The sequence below is a fragment of the Aquarana catesbeiana genome, linkage group LG09 (assembly GCF_042186555.1).
Source record: "Aquarana catesbeiana isolate 2022-GZ linkage group LG09, ASM4218655v1, whole genome shotgun sequence".
NCBI lineage: Eukaryota > Metazoa > Chordata > Amphibia > Anura > Ranidae > Aquarana > Aquarana catesbeiana.
The window spans coordinates 239,197,009-239,220,969 of record NC_133332.1 but is presented as its reverse complement, the minus strand read 5'-3'; the positions used below and the strand labels follow the sequence as shown (position 1 = coordinate 239,220,969).

Here is a 23,961-nt window from a genome sequence, read left to right as displayed (position 1 = left end):
ACCTCTCTTGTGCTATATGGATGTATAGCTTAAAGCCGTATTAAACACCAAACCAAAAATGTATTACATTGCAGCTTATCAATCATTAGATATGGTGGCTGCATTAGTTCTCTCTTCTTTGCCCTTTTCCCTTCTGTTTTCACCTGGTGATCTGGCCAGTAACACACCTCCTGTATTACTCTGGATGGAGCAATAAGCACAGCAGACAACGCCATTGTCAGTTTGGGGGGGGGGGGTGTAAAATGTACTAGCAGATTTAGAACCACTAACAAAACTGAAGCCAAACTCCAGCTCACATTTTATAAGCAGTTACAGCAAAGGTTTTTTTTTTCTTTTTGTGATAAAAGTTGTACATGAATAAATTAAAAAAAAGATCATTTTATCACCCCTGCCATTGTTAAGTGGTTTGGCCCATCCATGTAAACTGATACACTTTGCAGGATGCCTATGCTTTTGAAAATCAACAGACTTGCTAGCTGGATCACCAGATGACATCACATCTAAGAATTGGTAAACTGCAATATAATAAATGTTTGTTTTTGGGTTGAATACTGCTTTAAGGCTGGGTTCACATATGGAGCATGCAGCGGCTCACAGCAGGAGTCCAGTGCGTCCTCGCTCACCGTTTTAGGTCCAATTTCAGCCTGAAATTTTTGGGTGAATTCGGATCTGAAACGGACCGAAAGAGCCGGTCACAATCTCCTGCTATTGTGAATTGGATGCAGGGAATCCACATCTAATTCGCACAAGTGTGAATCCAGACTTAAAAGGAGAAGAAGTACAGCCAAAGCTTTTTTTTTTTTTTTTTTTTTTTTTTTTTTAAGCAAATATTAAATTACCATTTAATTAATTTCTACAGTGTAACAGAGTAGCTCTATTTACTGGATACATTTAGTAAATATTTAGCTCAGATATCAGTCCACAAATAACATATTTTAATGATCAATACTTAGCTGAAAAATAATTAAGCCGACATTTGTATTTGATTTTAGAGTATCCAAGTATGTAAAACAGGCCCAGTTAGGCAGTAATCAATAGAGAGCACATGTTCATTTCCTTTGTGTCTGTGGAATCATCTGATAATAATGTACTTTGCTGCATGTTACCAGGAGAGTTCTGAGACTTATATTGTATTTGCAAGCAGATTGCAGTGAAGAACAATTGCATAAAATCATATTTAAAGATCTGCTATGCAAGATTGCAGATCAAAGAGGCATAATGTATTTATTTTGTTTCTCAAGTGTTTGATCATTTATTTTAAACTGGTATTTACCTCAATTTCTCTTTCTCAATGTTCTGTTCAATATTTTCTTTTACATTTGTAGCATATACCCCCTCTTAATGAGCTGCTGGATTTATGGGCCCCTCTAGCTTTTCTACTGGTGATTTATCTTGTAGCTGCACCACCGATCCACCACAGCCAAAGCTCGTTTGGTTGTACTTCTCCTCTGGATCACAGGAGTGCAGTTCGTTCTGCACTCCTGTAACCTGTTTTCAGCTGACATCGGGCTGATCCAGGCTCGGGCAAGACGCGGCAATGAAGTCGGGATCTGCCCACGTACCTGGACCGATGTTCCGTCAGAATCGGCGACCCATCAGATTAAGTAACGGAAGTGACGCTCGTCAGCTGAATGCTTACTGCGCATGCGTAGCAGGTTTGCTGATCTGACAGAACACCTGCACTCACTCAGAAGCGGCAGCAGACATCTTACTACACCCAGCTACGTCTTGAATTTCAGTCATTTTAGCTATAAACTGAGCGGATATAAATAAATATAGTATATTGACATCTGTGATGCTGTTGTCAATGTTACATTTTCAAAGAAACTGGACGCCAGCAGTAGGAAGGTGACGGAGGCCATCTTGGTACACCCCGCCCTGGACAGCGCTAACCGTTTACGCTTTGAAAATATAGCATGAAAATAGCATGATAGGTCTGAATATACTATGTTTATTTATATACGCTCACTTTATTGGTAAAATGACTGTGAAATTCAAGATGTAGCTGGGTGTGGTAAGATGTCCGCTGGCGTCTTATGACTGCAGGCGTTCTGTCAGATTAGCAAGCCTGCACATGCGCATTAAGTATTCAGCTGACGGAATGTCACTTCTGTTACCTAATCTGACGGGTCACCGATGCTCACGGAACACCGGTGTTCTGTCAAAAGAGCCAACTCGTCAAAATCTCCAATTACGTCACTTCCGCTTTCTCACCAGCAGCACAAATTGCAGATTTCGACGACTTGCATGTTTTCACAGAACACTGGCAACGTATACACTACGGTATATGACGACTTGGGTGTTTTGATACGACAGGTAAGCAGTAAAAAAGTTGACGCCGCCTTGGAGGCGGCCATGTTTTTGGTTAGTAGTGGGCGGACCAACAACGCCCACTCATTATGTTGTCTACCGTAGTGTATACGCTGCCGGTGTTCGGGGGAAAAACAGGCAAGTCATTGAAATCTGCAATTACAGCTGCTGGAGAGAAAGCGGAAGTGACGTAGTTGGAGATTTTGGCGATTTGGCTCTTTTGATAGAACACCGACACCCTCTCAGCGAGCCACTGAGAGCCTGAGCCGCACAGTCCAGCACTCCAGTAAGCGTGGAGGGGCAGTGAAGAGGGCCGATGGCTTACAGTCACCAGCTCTCTGCTCAGAGAGCACTGAGAACTGAGCGATCAGTGGTGTTTGATTGCCCGGTTCTCAGTGGTAGAGGCGCTGGGGGACTGATGCTGCATCTACCCAAGTATGATTCTTAAAAAGAAACAAAAACAAAAACAAAAAAAACTACGCTTCTCTTTTATTAAGACCACTTTTCACAACCAGCAGTTCTGCTGACCCCCAATCTATTTTCTTCTACTTGCTTTCTGCTCCTTGGACTGCTAGTGAACATTACCATATGCAAGTTCTTTGCCTCCTGTAAGCTCCCCCAAAACACCCCCCATTTCATCCATCAGCTAACAGAGCAGGCAATTACACCACAAGCCTGATTTAATTTTTCACTAGGTGTGTGGTACATTCAATATGAAGAAATATTTCAATAATTAAAAAGAAAGGACTTTGCAAGAATGTATAAGAGAAGTAAATTGGTATGTTTATGGTTTGCTAGCATTGCTCTTTAATTACATAAGTGGTCAGTATAACATGCTATGTAAGGTGGTCTTTGTGCATGTATATAATCCAGGCTTGTCTGTATACTGAGTCCAGGCTGTTCTCGGTGTGGGAATATGAGCCTGCAATCTCTCCAGCTGCAGCTGTTTAGGGCTATTACTCTCACAGAAGCTGTTCATGGAAAGGACTTTCCCAAACTGATAGGAACCTGGATCTGTGCCAGGAAACACTGTACGGTTAGGAGGGTAGGAATACTCACACGAAAAGAATGATTCCTGTGTTCGACATTGCATAGGCCAGGCCTAATATCCCACTCCCCATAATGGCATTGCTCAGGTTAAACACTGACATCCCAAATGACGTCTTGCCTTCGAACTGTGGGAGGAACAACAAATGGTTAGCCAAAGAGAGCAAGAGCGAGGCCTACAACACATCTTTCACAACACTAGCTAGCTTCAAGTAAGGCATCTACACGTTATCCATGTTCATTTACAAAAGAGTCAAACCAAAAGGACACCACAACTTTTAAAGGGCCAACAAAAATCTACAAAAAAAAAAAAATCAAAAAAGTTAATACTGAAGCCTCTCTGCACTTGGGCATCATGTTGTTTAAGGTTACAAAGTAAGCCAAAAGGTTTTTCAGTATTTAACACCACTTTTTGGTATAGACTGAGACCTTTATCCTACGAGGACTGCCATTCTTTACACTGATGCAAATCAACTTTAAAGAAGAACTATCGTTAATTTTTTTTTATGTTTGTTTGAAGGTAATACATGTACTTTGTCCCATAGGGGACAGAACATCAAAAAAACAAAACAAAACAACTTAACGATAGTTCTTTAACCTCCCTGGCGGTATGATTGCTTCGGATTTTAGGTGCTGAAAGCGGTACAATTATTTTGCATGGAAATTTGGCGTTTTATATTGTCATCCTGTAATTCTTAACAATAACACACTTAAATCTGTCCAAACAAGAGTCTAGTAGATATCCCGGGTATGATAAAGTTTGAAACACAAAAACATAAATTATAATATAATAAATAAATATAAAGAATTAAAAAAAATAATATAATAATAATAAAATAAATTTCCCCACGATTCACTATCGCTCAATTCTGCAAGTGTTCTAATTTACTATCGCTGTATTCTAGCTGATCTAAAGCCACTTTTGACATAAAGGGACACTTTTTGGTTGCTATGGACAATCTCCAGTTTCCAGGCAGAAAGAACAGTTTATATAATATAAAACTGCATGCAGGGCATGGGCCAAAGCACTGGGGACAAAAGGGATGTGAAATAATTTCATACAGTACTGTAATCTGTAAGATCTCAGCTGTGAGCACTTTCCACTGACAAGCATCGGCAAGAAGAATGCAGAGGGAGGGGTGAGTGTGTCAGCCTTTGCATTGCTCTTGTTGTTGCTTGTCTCAGAAAAGTGCTCAGTGCCAAAACGAGATGCTGTTATGAAGCATTAGTCTCCTTCCTGGTTGTTGACAGACCAGCCACAGCAGGAATGGAGGGGGTTCACCTACTGGTGAATTAGATACGGTAACTATAGTGAATACAGCAAAAACACACACAAATAGCTCATAACCTCCACATCTTCTGGATTGTGTCTACAAATGTTTTAGTCCTTGAAATATCTCATGTTAAGAAAACTATCATAGGTGTTATTTGGTAATTTTACCATCAAATATTCTACAATAATACGGTTTGAAAAACATGATGGAATAGGATTACGGTAGAGTACGTGATGTATTGTACAATTGCTTTTTTTATTCTTTTTCATATCAGATTATAAATGGATATCAATTTTTATACTTTTTGTAGGCACTTTAAAAGTCTCAGTGTCCTTGTGCTTTGATTATTTATTTTTTCTTTACCTAACAAGTTTTGGGATGTTGGTACAACAGGCACATTATACAGTATTCTGTAATTTATAATTTAAATATAATTTACACACACACACAGTGGGGACGGAAAGTATTCAGACCCCCTTAAATTCTTCACTCTTTGTTATATTGCAGCCATTTGCTAAAATCATTTAAGTTCATTTTTTTCCTCATTAATGTACACACAGCACTCCATATTGACAGAAAAACACAGAATTGTTGACATTTTTGCAGATTTATTAAAAAAGAAAAACTGAAATCACATGGTCCTAAGTATTCAGACCCTTTGCTCAGTATTTAGTAGAAGCACCCTTTTGATCTAATACAGCCATGAGTCTTTTTGGGAAAGATGCAACAAGTTTTTCACACCTGGATTTGGGGATCCTCTGCCATTCCTCCTTGCAGATCCTCTCCAGTTCTGTCAGGTTGGATGGTAAATGTTGGTGGACAGCCATTTTTAGGTCTCTCCAGAGATGCTCAATTGGGTTTAAGTCAGGGCTTAGGCTGGGCCATTCAAGAACAGTCACGGAGTTCTTGTGAAGCCACTCCTTCATTATTTTGTGTGCTTAGGGTCATTGTCTTGTTGGAAGGTAAACCTTCAGCCTAGTCTGAGATCCTGAGCACTCAGAAGAAGGTTTTTGTCCAGGATATCCCTGTACTTGGCTGCATTCACCTTTCCCTCGATTGCAACCAGTCGTCCTGTCCCTGCAGCTGAAAAACACCCCCACAGCTTGATGCTGCCACCACCAAGCTTCACTGTTGGGACTGTATTGGACAGGTGATGAGCAGTGCCTGGTTTTCTCCACACATACCGCTTAGAATTAAAGTTTGATCTTGGTCTCATCAGACCAAAGAATCTTATTTATCACCATCTTGGAGTCCTTCAGGTTTTTTTTTAGCAAACTCCATGCGGGCTTTCATGTGTCTTGCACTGAGGAGAGGCTTCCGTCGGGCCCCTCTGCCATAAAGCCCCGACTGGTGGAGGGCTGCAGTGATGTTGACTTTCTACAACTTTCTCCCATTTCTCCCGACTGCATCTCTGGAGCTCAGCCACAGTGATCTTTGGGTTCTTCTTTAAATATATGAGTGTCACAGCAAAGGGTCTGAATACTTAGGACCATGTGATATTTCAGTTTTTCTTTTTTAATAAATCTGCAAATAGGTAAACAATTCAGTTTTTTTCTGTCAATATGGTTTGCTATGTGTAGATTAATAAGGAAAAAAAAATGAACACAAGATGCTCAATGGCTATAATAGTCATTCTTGCCTACTAATCCTAATTTATTGCCGTTGTGAGAAAGAACTATATTTGCAATGTGATAAAATGGCTGCAAGGGAGGAACAAAATTTGCCTAGAGATGTTTTTGATTATTTTTTAGATAAATATGTAAAAGAGATCAGTCAGAAGCAAGTAATGTTATTGATTGTTAATCTCTTCAAATTGTTATAGTTAGTAATTTTTTATCATGGGTGGAAGGGAAGAAAATTGCTTGATTCCCCCACAGTGATATTGCCTTGGGGGAATCCCTCCCACAGTGCTATTGTGTTCTGCTGGCAGGGAGTCTTCCCTGCCGGAAGAACACAATGAGGTTGATTTGCAAAAGGCAAATAGACTGTGCACTTTGCAAAGTTGCTCCAGGAGCTTATTAAATGATCAGAAGCTCTGCCGACTTGCATCATCCAGTCATGTGCAAGCAAAAATGTTGGTTTTGTTTCTTTTTGTTTTTTGCCTTGCATGTGATTGGGTATTCTTTGCAAAGTGAAGCTTTACCTCATTTACTAAGCTATGGAGAAACTGTACTTGCAAATTAGACAGTCTATTTGCCTTTAGTAAATCAACCCCTATGATCACTGCTAGCAGCTATAGACGCCGCCAGTGATCGCATGCAAAAAATCCAATTGGCTGGTTGTACTGAAGTCAATCCATGGTCCCTCCTGAAACGGCTGAGATTCGATCCATCTATGACTAGCTTTAGTGCCATTCTCTGGGCTCTTTCTAATTCAAGGACATCCTTTTTACCAATTGGTAACAAAAACTGCACTGCATTTTCAAAAGTCACAGAAGACTGAGCCAGTGCTTTATAAAAGGAGCAGAATAATGGATTTAGCACTTGAATACATGCCCATTTTTTATAAAGGAGTATTTTGCTAGCATTGTTAGCTTGGCATTGCATGCTGTTGATAAATCTGATCTACCTCCAAATCCTTTTCCATCACCCAGGGGAGTCCCATGTATATTCAATGTAAATACAAGATATTATTCCTTTAAAGCTGCCCCCACCCCAATATAATTACAGTTAAACAAATTCTATTCTGCTGATGCTATGTGTTTATACTAAGACCCACATTAATCAAAGTATTGATCACATTGCCATACAAGATGCAAACAATCTGAAATGGAATTTTTGTGCTAAATGCTACTAATCTGGAGCTTGTAACCTGTTGAAAAATGGCACAGCGAGACTTCAGCTTGTAGACCGTGAATTGGTGTATCTCCGCAGTGTGCCGTGTATGTTTATTTCTGTAACTGCTGACTGGTCAGTTAAATAAAAACGACTGTGGAGAATTATATGTTTTTCCACAGCTGCCTGGTGACCGGATCACGACAGCGTTCTAGAATAGCTCTTTGTATTCTTATGATAGATGGATGCAGCATGCTGAAGTCCCAGTGGGGAGGGAATCAACAGCACTATAAAATAACTGAGCTGAAGTTGAGCTATGAATGCATGATGGGGGAATGACATAACGTTGTTATTGTATCTGTGGGTTGTGTACTTTCCTTTTTTTCAAGTGTTCTGCTGTATTATGTTTTGGTGCAAAAACCTGGGCTTCTGGTTACATTTAATTCTTTTTTTTTTAAATGGTTTTTATTTATCTTCCAAGAAGGTTTTGAAGTCTAAATCCAGATAAACGTATCAAAATTCCTGCTGAACCAGCTTAATTTTCGATTTGCGTGTACTCCCCTCTGACTAAACAGAAGCTGATTATTAGACCACCTTCTGTTGAATGGTCCTGCTGGAAAACAAGCATTTGATCAGCTGCTGCAGCGCTGATCAGTGGTTGGTTGAGGGAGTCCCTGCTGTCACAATACAATTGAGCAGCATGGGAGATTACCCAATTCTCCAGTCGTTTTTTACCAATTGGTAACAAAAACTGCACTGCATTTTCAAAAGTCACATAAAACTGAGCTAGTGCTTTATAAAAAAAGGAGCAGAATAATGGATTCAGCACTTGAATGTATGCCGTTTTTTATAAAGGAGTATTTTGCTAGCATTGTTAGCTTGGCATTGCATGCTGTTGATAAATCTGATCTACAAGTACCTCCAAATCCTTTTCCATCACTGAGGGGAGCCCCATGTATGTTCAATGTAAATATAAGATATTATTCCTTCCTTATCAGTGGTTGGTTGTGGGAGTCCCTGCTGTCACCATACAATTAAGGATTGTGACAAGCATTTGATCAGCTGCTGCAGCGCTGATCAGTGGTTGGTTGTGGGAGTCTCTGCTGTCACAATATAATAGAGTAGCATGGGAGATTCCTGCATCCACATCGCTTGTACAGATGCAGAAATCTGAGCTGTATAGAAAAAAAAAAAACCACACAGTGTGTACCAAGCTTAGGTTTAACCCTCACACCCCCGCCCCACCCCCCCCCAAAAAAAAACAAGAAAAAAAACACAAGGGACATTACATGACGTCAAAATAACGTGTCTCTTGTGCGGTCTTGTGCTGTTGACTTCTGCGTTAGTTAAAGTCTCCCATCCTCTGATCCCCTCTCCTTCGCCATTGTAATCTTCTGGCGCGGCAGCGGATAAAACAACCGAGGGACCTATCAACAGTGACCTCTAGGCCCACCCTTTCTGCTTCCCATCTCCATTCTTTGAAACCATACTACAGATTCTATGAATGAAAAACAATCTATGAGTGCAGGAGGCAGATCTTTTGTTCATCCACCTGTCATCTATTTAGAAATTGCATTTTATTCGCGGACGCTATAACTATAATACAGCTTCTATGGATGGATGGGGAGGCAGAAATGGTCAAGCACCCTTGATGTATAAAATAAATAAGTATCAATACCGCTGCTGCCATTATGGGACTTGTTTGGAAAATGCTGCTTGCTAGGCTGACCTTCTAGCCTTAGTACTTTCAAACTCATTGATCTGGAACATGTATCCAATAAAAGGCATGTTATTATCTGCATAAGTATTCTAGATCAGTGCCCTAGAGTATTAAAATAAGATGATCAGCAGACCAGCCAGACAGCCTCTTTGTTTCCTTTAAGGCCTAACTCTTGGCGTCTGGCTCCCTTCCTCCTCACTGCCTCAGGAGATAGCCCTATAGAGCCCTATTGGATTCTACTACACAGCCAAGGTCAGGGCATTGAAGGTCTGCTGGTGGAATGTAAACAAACAAGCGAGAGTGGGTATTTATTACAGTAGAGGGGCCAAAAAGCACTTTTTGTAAAAGCACACTTATATTTTTAAAGCTATACCTCTCACAAAGACAAGTACCACTGGTTTGCTTCCTCCCCATTCTCTAAATAAGTACCAATAGTAAGTACCAATTTTTATTCAGTGCCCGATCCCACCTCCGCAACCCTTGTCTAGGCAAGGATGATGTCGTTTGTCTAACCCCCTCCTGCTGCCTCCTGGGACATGTCCTATGTCTCAGAAGGCTGCAGGACCATTCATAGTGTTTCCAGAAAGCTCTGGCTTGCACAGTGGGAAGCCAGCTGTAGTTCCACAGGAAGCCACAGCCGGCTTCCATGTCCAAGATGGCAGCTCTTAGGATGAGCAGCGGGAAGAAGAACCACCTCTGAAGACAGCACTGGTAAGTCTCTGATTTTTAAAAGTTAGCAACTATAGTATTTGTAGCTGCGTACTTGGAAAACACAAAAATGCAGAAGTTCCTCTTTAACCACTTCCCGTCAAGCGACGTACCCATACGTCGCTGGGCTTTTGGTGGTTTACCGGGATGATGCCTGCAGCTGCAGTGTCCTTTTTTGGAGCTCTTGTAAAAGCAATTGGAGTGGTTTACCAGCTGCTCAATTGCCATTACAAGCAGAGGGAGGGGACATCCCGCTGCCTTCCATGGCTCTCTCTGGCTCTCCCAGACGTCGCAAGCTGGCCGGACAGCCAAGCAGAGCCGAGAAGCTTTGATCGACTGTTCATTATAATTACATCTCTTCCGGTTTACTCAGATACCATCTGTGCCATTTTTTGAAAATCAAAAGCATTCAGAAACACAGATCTTGGTGATTTGAATGCTTTTAAGTGCAGAGAAGGGATTTAGGGTCTTCTAAACCCCAGATCTCTCCATAAAGAGTACCTGTCACATGCCTATTGCTATCACAGGGTGGTTTACATTCCTTGTGACAGCAATAAAAGTGAAAAAAAAAAATAACAGCATCAGTATAAAATTTTGAAAAAAATGTAATAATTAAGGAAAAAAAAAAAAAAAAAAAAATTAAAGTGCCCCTTGTCCTCCCGTGCTTATGCGCAAAGGTGAATGCATGCTTTGGTCCCGCACACACGCAAACAGCGCTCGTCCCGCACATGTCAGGTATCGCCACAAATGTCTGATCATGGCCAGCAATTCTAGCACCAGATCTCCTCTGTAAATCTAAAGTGGCAACCTGTAAAGGCTTTTAAAGTGTCGCCTATGGATAGTAAAATGAGAGTGCGCAATTTTAAAGCGTGACATATTTGGTATCTCTTTACTCAGCATAACTTCATCTTTTATATTGTACAAAATTGGGTTATGCAGTGTGTTTTTGCAGCATTGAAGTGCAAAAAAATTAATTTTTTTCCCCAAAAATTGTATTTTGTTCCCCAAAAAATTGCATTTGAAACAGCACAAATATCCTTTGACATAAAAAATTGCCAAACCCACTAATTTATTCTCTAGGGCCTCTGCTTTAAAAAATATATAATGTTTGGGGATTCTAAGTAATTTTCTAGCACAAAATACTGGATTGTTACATGTGAACAAAGAGTGCCAGAAAAGGCCCGGACTGGAAGTAGTTAAGCTACTGATTGCCCCTTCAATATTTCCTAGCCTGTCACTTCTGTATGCACTGCAATAGTCAAGATGTGTGATGTAGTGGGGTGCCCTAAAATGGACACATTAGTACTCTTACTGATTTGGAAAAGATATCTCCATATACTGCCTGTTATAAAACATTTTGTAAAAGTGAAAGGTCCTCAGACTAGGTTGTGTTGACAGCAGGGCCATTCTAATAAGTAGGGAAAAGCGGTCCACAATGACAGCTCTGCTGAGAATGCAGCTGGATGGCTGACATTGATAAATAGGCCATATCTAAAATAGTTCATAGCTCAGCGCTGGGCAATCCAGGAAGAAAAAAATGGCTCTGTGTTTTACAGGAGAGATGCCTCTTGCTGGAAATAAAAGAGGAAGTATAGTGTAATTTTTAGAAAACACATAATCTAAAAATAATACAGTATGTTATTACAATTCATATTTTAAAGTCATTACTGACTTCAACATGTTTTGCATGCTTATCTTATTTACTTATTTTTATACAGTGCCAAAGCTTAAGGTGGTTTTAAACCTCAGATATGAAATATGAACAAAGCATATTCCTCTGTAGTGTGTACTTGTCTCAGTTAAGAGCTGTGAGTGTCATTTCTATCTGCTGCCTCCTTCCTCTGCTATCAGAATGAATCACTTAAAACAAATTTTCCTGACACCAAGAGAAAAAAGGTGACAGGGGAGGGACCTCTAGCAGATTGACAGCCTCAACTCTGTTCCTGTGTAAAGGGGGTGTGTCTCTTCCCTCCAATCAGCTCTTAGAGATCTCCCTACTGAGCTCTGCAGAGTGCAACATCAACTTTCCGCCCACTTTTTCTGGCAGCTCAGACAAGCTTTAAAATTCAGCATTTTGAATGGCTGTAGAGGAAAGAAGGCTGCAGATAAAACACTTACCTGAAAACAAAGCCCTCCAGCGGTGCACTGTCACTGCTGAGGGCACTTCCATCTTCACTCGGTCTTCCTTGCGGGTTCGTGGACTCTGGCTGTGTGAGTGGCCAGAGCCACGATGATGTCACTCCCGCACATGCACATGGAGGCCGTTGTTTACTGCACAGGACTCTGAAGGAGGGGCACAGGTATGCTGTTCCTTCAGAGCGCATGCGCCAAAAACATAACCAGTTGCATATACAGTAAATGTCTCCTAAACGGTGCGAGTTTAGGAGATATTTACAGTACATATTAGGTAAGCCTCAATAGGCTTATCTATCCGTAAAAATCATGCATGGGAATTTACTCTCACTTTAAATATAGATATTTGTAGATTAACCACTAGATGGAGTACTATATTACATTGTAATATGTCTGCTTCTCTGCTTAACAGCTGTTGAAATATCAGCTTCACAGGGATTGCATAGTTTTTGATTTTTTCTTTTTACCCAACAAGTTTTGGGATGTTGGTGCAACACGCACATTAAGACAATTTCCCTATAATATAGATACACTCTAAATTGACTATATTGTCAAAAGTATTGGGACACCTGCCTTTACACACATGAACTTTAATGGCATCCCAGTCTTAGTCCGTAGGGTTCAATATTGAGTTGGCCCACCCTTTGCAGCTATAACAGCTTCAACTCTTCTGGGAAGGCTGTCCACAAGGTTTAGGAGTGTGTCTATGGGAATGTTTGACCATTCTTCCAGAAGTGTATCTGTGAGGTTAGGCACTGATGTGGATGAGAAAGCCCAAAGGTGTTCTATTGGGTTGAGGTCAGGACTCTGTGCAGGTCAGTTAAGTTCCTCCACCCCAAACTCCCTCATGCATGTCTTTATGGACCTTGCTTTGTGCACTGGTGCGCAGTCATGTTGGAACAGGTAGGGGCCATCCCCAAACTGTTCCCACAAAGTTAGGAACATGAAATTGTCCAAAATGTCTTGGTATGCTAATGCCTTAAGAGTTCCCTTCACTGGAACTAAAGGGACCAAGCCTAACCGCTGAAAAACACCCCCACACCATAATCCCCCCTCAACCAAATGATTCGGACCAGTGCACAAAGCACATAGACACATTCCCAAACCTTGTGGAAAGCCTTGCCAGAAGAGTTGAAGCTGTTATAGATGCAAAGGGTTGGCCAACTCAATATTGAACCCTACGGACTAAGACAGGGATGCCATTAAAGTTCATGTGTGTGTAAAGGCAGGTGTCCCAATACTTTTGGTAATATAGTGTAGCTGCCCCATATACACAGTGGCGTAGCGTGGGGGGTGCAGGGGGTGCCGTGGCCCCGGGCGCGACATTTAGGGGGGCGCCAGTATGGGTCACTGGCTGCCTCCTAATTTCAAATTCCTGTGTCCCCGGGCTCCGGCCGCCATGTTAAGTGCCCGGCGCCCTGTGATTGGGCGTATGGGGGTCATGTGAGGCGTTGGGCTGGCCTGTCCTCGATCACTCCTGAAGTCCTGCCTCCGCACATGACCCCCCATACGCCCAATCACAGGGCGCCGAGCACTGAACATGGCAGCAGGCAGAGCGCAGGGGAGAGCAGAAACAACGTGAGCCGCCGCTGTGTTCTCCTCCTCCTCCGGATCGATGCAGCCAGGATAAGAAGGTGAGTGAGAGTCTTGTTACTGGCTGGGGGGGGGGGAGGCGAGAGACTGTAGGCAGGACAGTATAGTGGACAGTGTAGTGTAGTATGGTGGTCAGTGTAGTGGACAGTGTAGTGTAGTATAGTGGTCATTATAGTGTAGTTTAGTATGGAGGTCAGTGTAGTGTAGTATAGTGGTCAGTATAGTGGTTAGTGTAGTATAGTATAGTGGTTAGCATAGTGGTCAGTATAGTATGGAGGTCAGTGTAGTATAGTGGTCAGTATAGTGGACAGTGTAGTATAGTGGTCAGTATAGTGGACAGTGTAGTATAGTGGTCAGTATAGTGGACAGTATAGTGGTCATTATAGTGTAGTTTAGTATAGAGGTCAGTGTAGTGGTCAGTATGGGGGGCAGTGTTGTGGACAGTATAGTGTAGTGGTCAGTGTAGTATAGGGGACAGTGTAGTATGGTGGTCAGTATAGTGTCGTGTAGTATAGTGGTCAGTATAGTGGTTAGTACAGTATAGTGTAGTTTAGTATGGAGGTCAGTGTAGTGTAGTATAGTGGTCAGTGTGGTGGTCAGTGTAGTATAGTGTGGTGGTCAGTGTAGTGTAGTATAGTGGTCAGTATAGTGTCGTGTAGTATAGTGGTTAGTGTAGTATAGTATAGTGGTTAGTATAGTGGTCAGTATAGTGTAGTTTAGTATGGAGGTCAGTGTAGTATAGTGGTCAGTGTAGTATATTGGACAGTGTAATGTAGTATAGTGGACAGTGTAGTATGGTGGTCAGTATAGTGTAGTATAGTGGTCACTGTAGTGTAGTAGTCAGTATAGTGGACAGTATAGTATAGTGGTCAGTATAGTGGACAGTGTAGTATAGTGGTCAGTGTAGTGTAGTATAGTGGTCAGTGTAATATAGTTTAGTGGTCAGTATAAAGTAGTTTAGTATGGAGGTCAGTGTAGTATAGTGGTCAGTGTAGTATGGAGGTCAGTGTAGTATGGTGGTCAGTGTAGTGTAGTATAGTGGTCAGTGTAGTGTAGTATGGTGGTCAGTGTAGTGTAGTATAGTATAGTGGTTAGTGTAGTATAGTATAGTGGTCAGTATAGTGTAGTTTAGTATGGAGGTCAGTGTAGTATAGTGGACAGTGTAATGTAGTATGGAGGTCAGTGTAGTGTAGTATAGTGGTCAGTATAGTGGTCAGTGTAGTATAGTATAGTGGTCAGTGTAGTATAGTGGTCAGTGTAGTATAGTATAGTGGTTAGTGTAGTATAGTATAGTGGACAGTGTAGTATAGTGGTTAGTGTAGTATAGTATAGTGGTCAGTATAGTGTAGTTTAGTATGGAGGTCAGTGTAGTATGGTGGTCAGTGTAGTGTAGTGTAGTATAGTGGTCAGCATAGTTTAGTATAGTGGTCAGTGTAGTAAAGTGGACAGTGTAGTGGACAGTATAGTGGTCAGTGTAATATAGTGGACAGTATAGTATAGTGGACAGTGTAGTGGACAATGTAGTGTAGTGGACAGTGTACTTCTCAGTGTAGTTGACAGTGTAGTGGTCAGTATAGGAATCAGGTAGGTCAGTACTAATGTATTTGAAGGGACTCAGGGATAGCTAAAAGTCCGCAGGTTGGGGGGCGCAAATTACTTGCCTTGCCCCGGGTGCTGACAACCCACGCTACGCCACTGCATATACATATAGCTTTACAAATTATACAAACTAAAGAGTTTACGCATTAACAACCTGACAGGATTATCAACTTTAGGGTCATTTATTTTACTTGTATAGATAGCAAAAAGTCTGTAGCTAAAGGGATATTGGCTGAATCAGAAGGATGAAAATGCAGAAGAAGAAAGTATTAGCTTTCCTGCCCTACAAAGTAACCAAATATGTAATACAAGCTTGCATTTTCACTTTATTGTTGACTTGGAGAAGAAAAAAAAATAGACAGAGGGTCCACAGGAAGTGAGGTCTCACTTCCACAAACGTCTACATCTTAACCCCTTCATGACCTATTTCTCCCCTTAGTCCTGTGGACCCTCTGTCCATTTGTATTCTTCTCCAAGTCTATTGAAGGTTAGATAGGCAGAGAAGAGCCACAAGGGCACAGGCAAAGCTGGGATTTTATTTTGGAAGGTGGGGGCAAAGAGGGACAATCTAGGCCTGAAGATTCTGAAAGGGGGATGGTGGGTGCGCAAGTGAATCTTTTGGGTCAGCTGAATGGTTTGGATTTTAAAAAACAAAAAACCTATCTGCCTATCTGGTGGTATGATGCTTCACCCTGGCCAGTTTTCCCAGGAGCTAGATCTTGTTGATGCGCAATTCTGTAATATCCTCAAGCAGGGGTGATCTTGGTTAAATGTTGTCTTTGTGGACATCCAAAGGTCCCTTAATGGTAACCTCCTGGTAATTCTTGCCAATAATTGTTTATTTGGTTCAATAATAATAATTCATAATTTTTGACTTGTTTACCTCTTGGTATGGCTGTCGTGGCCAAATATAATCCATGTTACTCAGTCAATGTTGTTATTTAAAGTGGAACTTTAACCAGAAAATTAAGTCCTGCTTGATCACTTCAGGCTGGCCTGTTTGCAGATATAGCTAAAAATAAGTGCCTATAATGTTTAAAATCCATTAATACACAGTCTCATCTTGCTCTGCACATGCTCAGTTGCTCTCTATTTTTGGGCACTGTGCCTTATTTGTAGAGGTCGATTTTCTGACAGCCTAAAGATTTACTGCTGCTCAGGGGCTCTGGGCTTCAGCAAAACGGCAGCCTCCAGCAAGAAGAAACAGGAGCAATGTTGGAGGCTATTTACAGCACACACTAATTTTCATAGCATAATTATTATTGTGGAATGTATGCTCCTTGCTAAAGAACATTATTTTTATCAAGTTGTTATGAGTAAAGTTCCACTTTAAGGTTGAGTACTAAGGACCTAAATTGACAAATCCATTAGGTCTGAGTTATCCACTTAATGTTATTTTAACTCCACGCTTTCTGCTTTCATTATTGGATAACATGGTGTGACACGCAACTGTTAATGGCATTTCCAAAGTGATTGGAAAGGCTTTAAATACAGAAAATGATTTTTCAACTTTTACTGCAAACATAAATCCCAGGACTGGGTTCTTTTTTTTTTTTTTCTCTCAGATTTTCCTCAGATGCTAAAAACTGAGAAAAACAATGAGAAACGTTCAAAACAATAGGATTTTTATAACAGCTTACCTGTAAAATCCTTTTCTTGGAGTACATCACGGGACACAGAGCAGCATAGAAATTACTATGTGGGACATCCCAGAGCAATGCTATCAGAGGGGAGGGAGACACAAAAAATCAGGGCATCAAGACTTGAGGACCCATACTGCTGCTTGCAGCACACTGCGCCCAAAGGCGGCATCCTCATGCCTTTTTCACATCCACCTGATAGAATCTAGTGAATGTATGGACCGAAGATCGAGTTGCGACCATGCAAGTCTGAGTCATAGAGGCTTTGGTGATGCACTGCCCATGAAGCACTTACTGCTCTGGTAGAGAGTGCGCTAACTCGAAAAGGCGGAATCCTCCTTTTCAAACCATAAGTCTGGATAATAACCTGCCAAATCTATTAAAAAAAAAAATAGTGGATTTCGATGCTGCCTGGCCCTCCCTGGGCCCTTCTGGCAGCACAAACAAAGCATCAGTCTTCCTTATCTGAGCAGTTGTTTTCAGATCGACTTTAACCGCTCTCACTACATTGACAGAGTGTAATAATCTTTCTTCTGCAGAACAGAGTTCTGGAAAAACACGAAGTTTAGGGAAACCTCTTTGGTTCATATGAAAAACTAGATATTACTTTAGGTAAAAAAGGATGGGTGAGGACACAGCACCACCTTATCCTTAAGAATGATTAAGTATGGCTTTTTACAAGAAAAAGCTGCCAACTCTGGAACACTTTTTGCGGAAGTTACTGGAACCAAGAATACCAATTTCCCAGTCACAAGGATCAAGGGGACATGGTGCAAGGGCTAAAAAAAAAAAAAAAAAAAAAAAAAAAGGGCCAGACCAAGAATGCGAAGCAAGCGGCCGAGATTTGACTCTTGATAGTACTCACGGCTAACTTAATTTCCACTCCTAATTGTAGGAAGGCAAGAACTCTACTTATGACATACTTCTGGAGGATGCCATCTTTTGGTTTCACACCAAGAAACGTAGGCCTTCCAGACCCTATAGTACATGGTCCTACAGGCCGGCTACCTTGCATTAATCAGGGTAGTTACTACTGAACCTGAAAACCCTCTACTCATTAGAGTATGGGTTTCAATAGCCAAACTGTCACATTTAGCGCTTGTAAGGCAGGAACACCGGCCCCTGCAAAAGCAGGTCTGGCCAAGATGGAAGAGATCAAGGGTCCCCTTACTGCCATCTTTAAGATTCCTGCATACCAAGATCTACTGGGCCTGCGTCAGGGTCACTAGAATTACTGGTTTCTGTTTCTCCCTGAGCCTGCGTAACAGTCGAGGCAGCAGCTGAACTGGCGGGAACGCATAGATCAGTGAGAATTGATCCCAAGGAGTCATTAAAGCATCCAGCCCGTAGGCAAGCGGATCCCTTGTCCTTGAAACAAAGTTGTCCAACCTCTTGTTGAGCTTAGATGCTAATAGATCTATGGGTACCCCCTTTCTGGCATATGGCTAGAAAGACATCGGGATGTACAGACCATTCTCCCGGGCACAACTGTTGGCGGCTCAGAAAAATTTGCCTGCCAATTCTCCACACCTGGGATAAAGACTGCGGACAGGCAAGGAACATGTACCTCTGCCCAAGAGAACATGGTTCACCTCCCTCTGGGCTGCATGAGTTTTTTGGTGCCCCCTTTTTGTTGATTGAAATAGGCCACTGCTGTATCATAGTCAGACTGTATCCTGACGGGACCATTCCACAACCTGAACGTCCAGGCTATTAGAGCCAGATGTACTGCCTGAATATTCAGGATGTTGATGGGCAAGGACTTTGCGGACTCTGACCATTTCCTTTGAACCATGGTCTCTTCTAGGACTGCTTCCCAGCCCCATAGGCTGGCATCCATTGTTACTATTTTCCAAGTAACTGGAATGCAGGATTTCCCTTCCTGAAAATCCCTGGTTATCAACCACCAACTGAGACTCTAGCGCACCCTTGGGGCCAGATTCGTTGGATAATCCAAGGCTTAGCCCTTCCTGTTCTGAGCAGACAGAATACTGTATTGCACCAATCTTGAAACTGGACATAGGGACCTGCTTCGAATGAAGCCAGCATCTTCCTTAGCAACCTCATGCCAAGGGGAATGGAAGAACCCTTCCTCGCCTTGACCACCTGGACCAGCTTCCTTATAGCCTTGATTTTGCCTGTGGCAAAAATAATCCTTACTGATCGCAAGGATGATTTCTCTAGGTTGATAATCCAGCCCAGATGTTCCAGATTACCGACTTTACTGGACACCCTTGGTTTAAATTGTGCCAATGACAGACGACCTGCTGCTGTAGATCAAGGCTTGCCTAGTACTAGGGCCAGAACTTTTGTAAATACCCAGGGAGCAGTGGCTAACCCGAAGGGCAAGACCGCGAACTGTAAGTGGCGCTGTTCCACCGCAAATAGCAGAAATTTCTGATGAGCCGGGAAAAGTGGCACATATAGATATGCATCTTTGATGTCTATTGATGCTAAAACTTCTCTTCCCCGTAGGGTGCATATGACTGACCGGACTGACTCCATGAGACAGGAGCGGATGCTTAGGAAGCAATTCAGATCTTTGAGATCTAAAAATGGGTCTGACATCTCTAATCGGTTTCTGTACCATGAAGAGATTTGAATAAAATCACATACCCTGCTTCTTCTGAGGTGGTCTCTGTGACTACACCCCGAGACATCAATCCCTCCTAGGCCGTGAGTGTCCAGGCGCCTGGCCGGATGTCCTCTCGCGAAGGGCGCCTGAGCTCGAGGCTTCCAAACATTCTGACCCTTTTCCACCCCTCCCGAGTAAGGGGTGGCGGGGCCCATGCAGTACCCGGTTCGGTCTGCCGGCGAGCGGGTTTCCCTTTCGCTGGAGGGGAGGGACGCTCAAAGCGATTTAGCACCAGGCATAACGGCTTACTTTCATAGGGTCTTAGGGGAGTAGTCTAGAGCTACCACAGAGATGACCGGTCTGTCAAGGATCTCTGCTTGCCAAGCCCATGAAAAAACCATAGAAGTCTTCCCCCACCTTGATCGAGCGGGGTCGCCCCATCCTAAGGAGTCCTTGGGACTCTGTTTTGTAGGCTTCTCCCCTGGGGCAGTTCCGTAGTTTTATGCAAATAAACATAGGTAAATAGTTCCAAAAGAAGCACATACAGCTTTAATGTATGCAGCATGTATCAAAGCAATATGCCTTTATGGAAGCGTGCTTTCACGGAAGCATGATCCATACAACCATGCATGTTTAGGCGATCATGCAACTTTTAGGCGATCATGCAACTTTAGGCGATCAAGCCTCTCTGAGTGATCAAACATCCTTTTTTGATCAAGCATCCTTGTGCTAACAAGCATCTTATGCGATCAAACATCCTTGTGCGATTAAGCACCCTGTGCAATCCAGCATCTTGTGCGATCAAACATCTTGTGCGATCCAGCATCCAAACATCTTATGCGATCAAGCATTTTGTGCGATCCAGCACCTTTGTGTGACCAAGCAACTTTGTGCGATCAAGCAACTTATGCGATTATGTAAATACCACGCATATCCATCCAAACATGCATTTATATGATCATGTTATGCGATCACTGCTGCTCCCTTGCTCGAGGGCCGGTGTGGGAAAGGGAGATTTATCACATTTCTTTCCACTCCGGGAAGAGGATGCAATTAAACAGCTCACCTCTATAGTAATCCAACCAAAGCTGAGGACAAACGTCTTCAGTAACATTAAGGCTGGGTTCACACTGGTCCGACAAACGCTCCGACATTGGGAGCTCATGTCGCATGACGTGTGAAATTTAATGTTTCCCTATGGGAGCCGTCCTAACTGGTCCGACACAAGTCGTTCCGACTTTAGAAATGCTCCCTGTACTACTTTGGTCCGACTTTGATCCTACTTCAGCCTATTGACTATCATTGAAGTCGGATCAAAGTCGGATTGCCGTCTTGCATGATCCGACTTCGGCACGCGACTTGTGCTCAGATGTTCTTGAGGGGGAACTCCACGCCAAATTTTAAATAAAAAACCGGCATGGGTTCCCCCTCCAAGAGCATACCAGGCCCTTGGGTCTGGTATGGACCTTGAGGGGAACCCCCTACGCCGAAAAAACGGCGTGGGGGGTCGCCCCCAATCCATACCAGACCCTTATCCGAGCACGCAGCCCGGCCGGACAGGAATGGGGGTGGGGACGAGCGAGCGCCCCCCCCCCCTCCTGAACCGTACCAGGCCGCATGCCCTCAACATGGGGGGTGGTGCCTTGGGGGAGGGGGCGCGCTGCGGCCCCCCCACCCCAAAGCACCTTGTCCCCATGTTGATGAGGACAAGGGCCTCTTCCCGACAACCCTGGCCGTTGGTTGTCGGGGTCTGCGGGCAGGGGCTTATCGGAATCCGGGAGCCCCCTTTAATAAGGGGGCCCCCAGATCCCGGCCCCCCACCCTATGTGAATGAGTATGGGGTACATCGTACCCCTACCCATTCACCTAGGGAAAAAGTGTCAATTAAAAAAAAACACTACACAGATTTTTAAAGTAATTTATTAGACAGCTCCGGGGGTCTTCTTCCGACTTCGGGGGTCTCTCCGGTTCTTCTCCGCGCTCTCCGGGTCTTCTGCCGGGCTCCTCCGCTATTTTCTGCTCTTTTGCTATAGCGGAGGAGCCCGGTCTGCTGCCTTCTTCTCTTCGGGGGTCTCTCCGGTTCTTCTCCGCGCTCTCCGGACCTTCTGCCGGGCTCCTCCGCTCTCTTCTGCCGCTCTTTTGCTATAGCGAAGGAGCCCGGTCTTCAATCTTCTGCTCTCTTCTCCTGATGTTGACACGACGCTCTCTGGGGCTGGAATGCACTCTGAGCGCTCCGCTCTGACTTATATAGGTGGTGACCACGCCCCCTTATGCCGTCACAGTCCCTGGGCATGCTGGGACTGTGACGTTTTAGGGGGCGTGGTCATCACCCGATGACCACGCCCCCTTATGCCGTCATAGTCCCAGCATGCCCAGGGACTGTGACGGCATAAGGGGGCGTGGTCACCACCTATATAAGTCAGAGCGGAGCGCTCAGAGTGCATTCCAGCCCCAGAGAGCGTCGTGTCAACATCAGGAGAAGAGAGCAGAAGGCAGAAGGCAGAAGATGTACCCCATACTCATTCACATAGGGTGGGGGGCCGGGATCTGGGGGCCCCCTTATTAAAGGGGGCTCCCGGATTCCGATAAGCCCCCGCCCGCAGACCCCGACAACCAACGGCCAGGGTTGTCGGGAAGAGGCCCTTGTCCTCATCAACATGGGGACAAGGTGCTTTGGGGTGGGGGGGCCGCAGCGCGCCCCCTCCCCCAAGGCACCACCCCCCATGTTGAGGGCATGCGGCCTGGTACGGTTCAGGAGGGGGGGGGCGCTCGCTCGTCCCCACCCCCATTCCTGTCCGGCCGGGCTGCGTGCTCGGATAAGGGTCTGGTATGGATTGGGGGCGACCCCCCATGCCGTTTTTTCGGCGTAGGGGGTTCCCCTCAAGGTCCATACCAGACCCAAGGGCCTGGTATGCTCTTGGAGGGGGAACCCATGCCGGTTTTTTATTTAAAATTTGGCGCGGAGTTCCCCCTAATACCAAACAATGCCGGGCATTGGCGGGGATCCAAGTCGGATCCCCGTTCATTGAAAGTCGGACACATGCCGGCTTTATGTCGCAGGGCAAAGTCGGATCCAAAGTAGGACGGCTGTCGTGTCGCACCAGTGTGAACCCAGCCTTACAGGGGCTGGAAGATTGGAAACAGCTGCAACTGAAAATCCCAACAGCTCACCCTGATTAGCCACCTTTGGTCTCTCCGGGAAGGAAGGTACTGTGGAGACATTACTAGAATCCGAATCCTCAGAGCCTGATGGAGATGCCTCAGGAGCCTTTCTTTGAGGTGTCTGTACCCTTCTTGGAAGGCATAGTCCTAAGCACCAAAGCAGAGGTACTAAAGTAACCAGCGCACCACCTGTTGAGCTATAGTCCAGCAAAGAAAAAATGCAAGTTAGACTTACCAGTAACTTGTTTTCCAATAGGCTTTCAGGACAGCACCCGAGAGATCATGGCTCCTCCTCCCACAGGAAACACCTAAGTCTTTAATTGGAATCCTCCACGTTGCATCGTCAGTTGTTTGTAGAGAACTCCAGCCCCAGCTGCAACACATAAGCGACAGTTATATCATAGTATTACAGCAACAGCATAAAAAAAGGGCGGGTTACTGCTGTCCTGAAAGCCTATTGGAAAAAAAAGTTACCGGTAAGTCTAACTTGCATTTTTCCAAAACGTCTTTCAGGACAGCACCCGAGAGGATAATCGAGACTTACTCCATTTAGGGTGGGACAACAGCCTGTAAGACTTTTCTTCCAAAAGCCTGGTCCCCAGCCGTCATGAGGTCTAACCTATAATGATGGGCAAAGGTTGTCAGACTAGTCCAAGTAGCTGCCTTACAGATTTGTTCGGGGGTGGCGCCAGCTTTTTCTGCCCAACTCACCGCCGAAGCTCTTGTAGAATTAGCCCGGACATTCACTGGACTCTTGACCTGTAAGGGAATAGGCTTCTGAGATAGCCATTCTCAACCATCTGGCAATGGTTCCTCTGGAAGCTTGTCTTCCTTTTTTATTACCGGAAAATAAAACAAATAGAGCATCTGAACATCTAAAGTCTTTAGTGTTTTCCAAGTAACTCAAGACTGCTCTTTTAACATCCAGGGTATGGAATTATTCTTCCTTCTTACCCAATGGATTAGAACAAAAAGGTAGAAAGTATAATCTCCTGAGTTTGATTCTGGACCGAAGCGACCTTCGGTAAAAAATTAGGATCCGTCTTCAGAACAATTCGGTCTGAAAAAATGGAAAAGAATGGCTTCCTGATTGATAAGGCTTGCAGCTCACTGACTCTTTCAGCTGTTTTAACAGCCACTAAAAAAAACGTTTTCAAAGTAACTAATTTCAGGAAGGCTAAATTAATGGGTTCAAAAGGTTCCCTGGTCAGGGCCTGTAGAACAACTGATAAGTCCCATGCTGGACAGCTTTTGATCACCACTGGTCTAGACCGGGTGAGAGCTTTGAAGAATCTAACTACTAAGGGTTCTGATTAAATAGATTTTTCCAGAAATACCCCCATCGCAGCAACTTGAACCTTGAGGGTGCTGACCGCTAGGCCCTTGTCCGCTCCTTCTTGCAGAAATTCAAGAACAGAGGAAATTT

At 43.8% G+C, this 23,961-nt stretch overlaps 1 protein-coding gene across 1 annotated transcript in view; it reads right to left on the bottom strand.

Annotated features, from left to right (window-relative positions):
- Positions 1-23,961, bottom strand: part of SLC38A5 (solute carrier family 38 member 5) — a 147,111-nt gene that overhangs the window by 25,892 nt on the left and 97,258 nt on the right. The window contains exon 5 of the mRNA XM_073600004.1: positions 3,370-3,485. Coding sequence (XP_073456105.1) covers positions 3,370-3,485 — 116 coding nt within the window. The remainder of the gene's footprint in view (positions 1-3,369; positions 3,486-23,961) is intronic.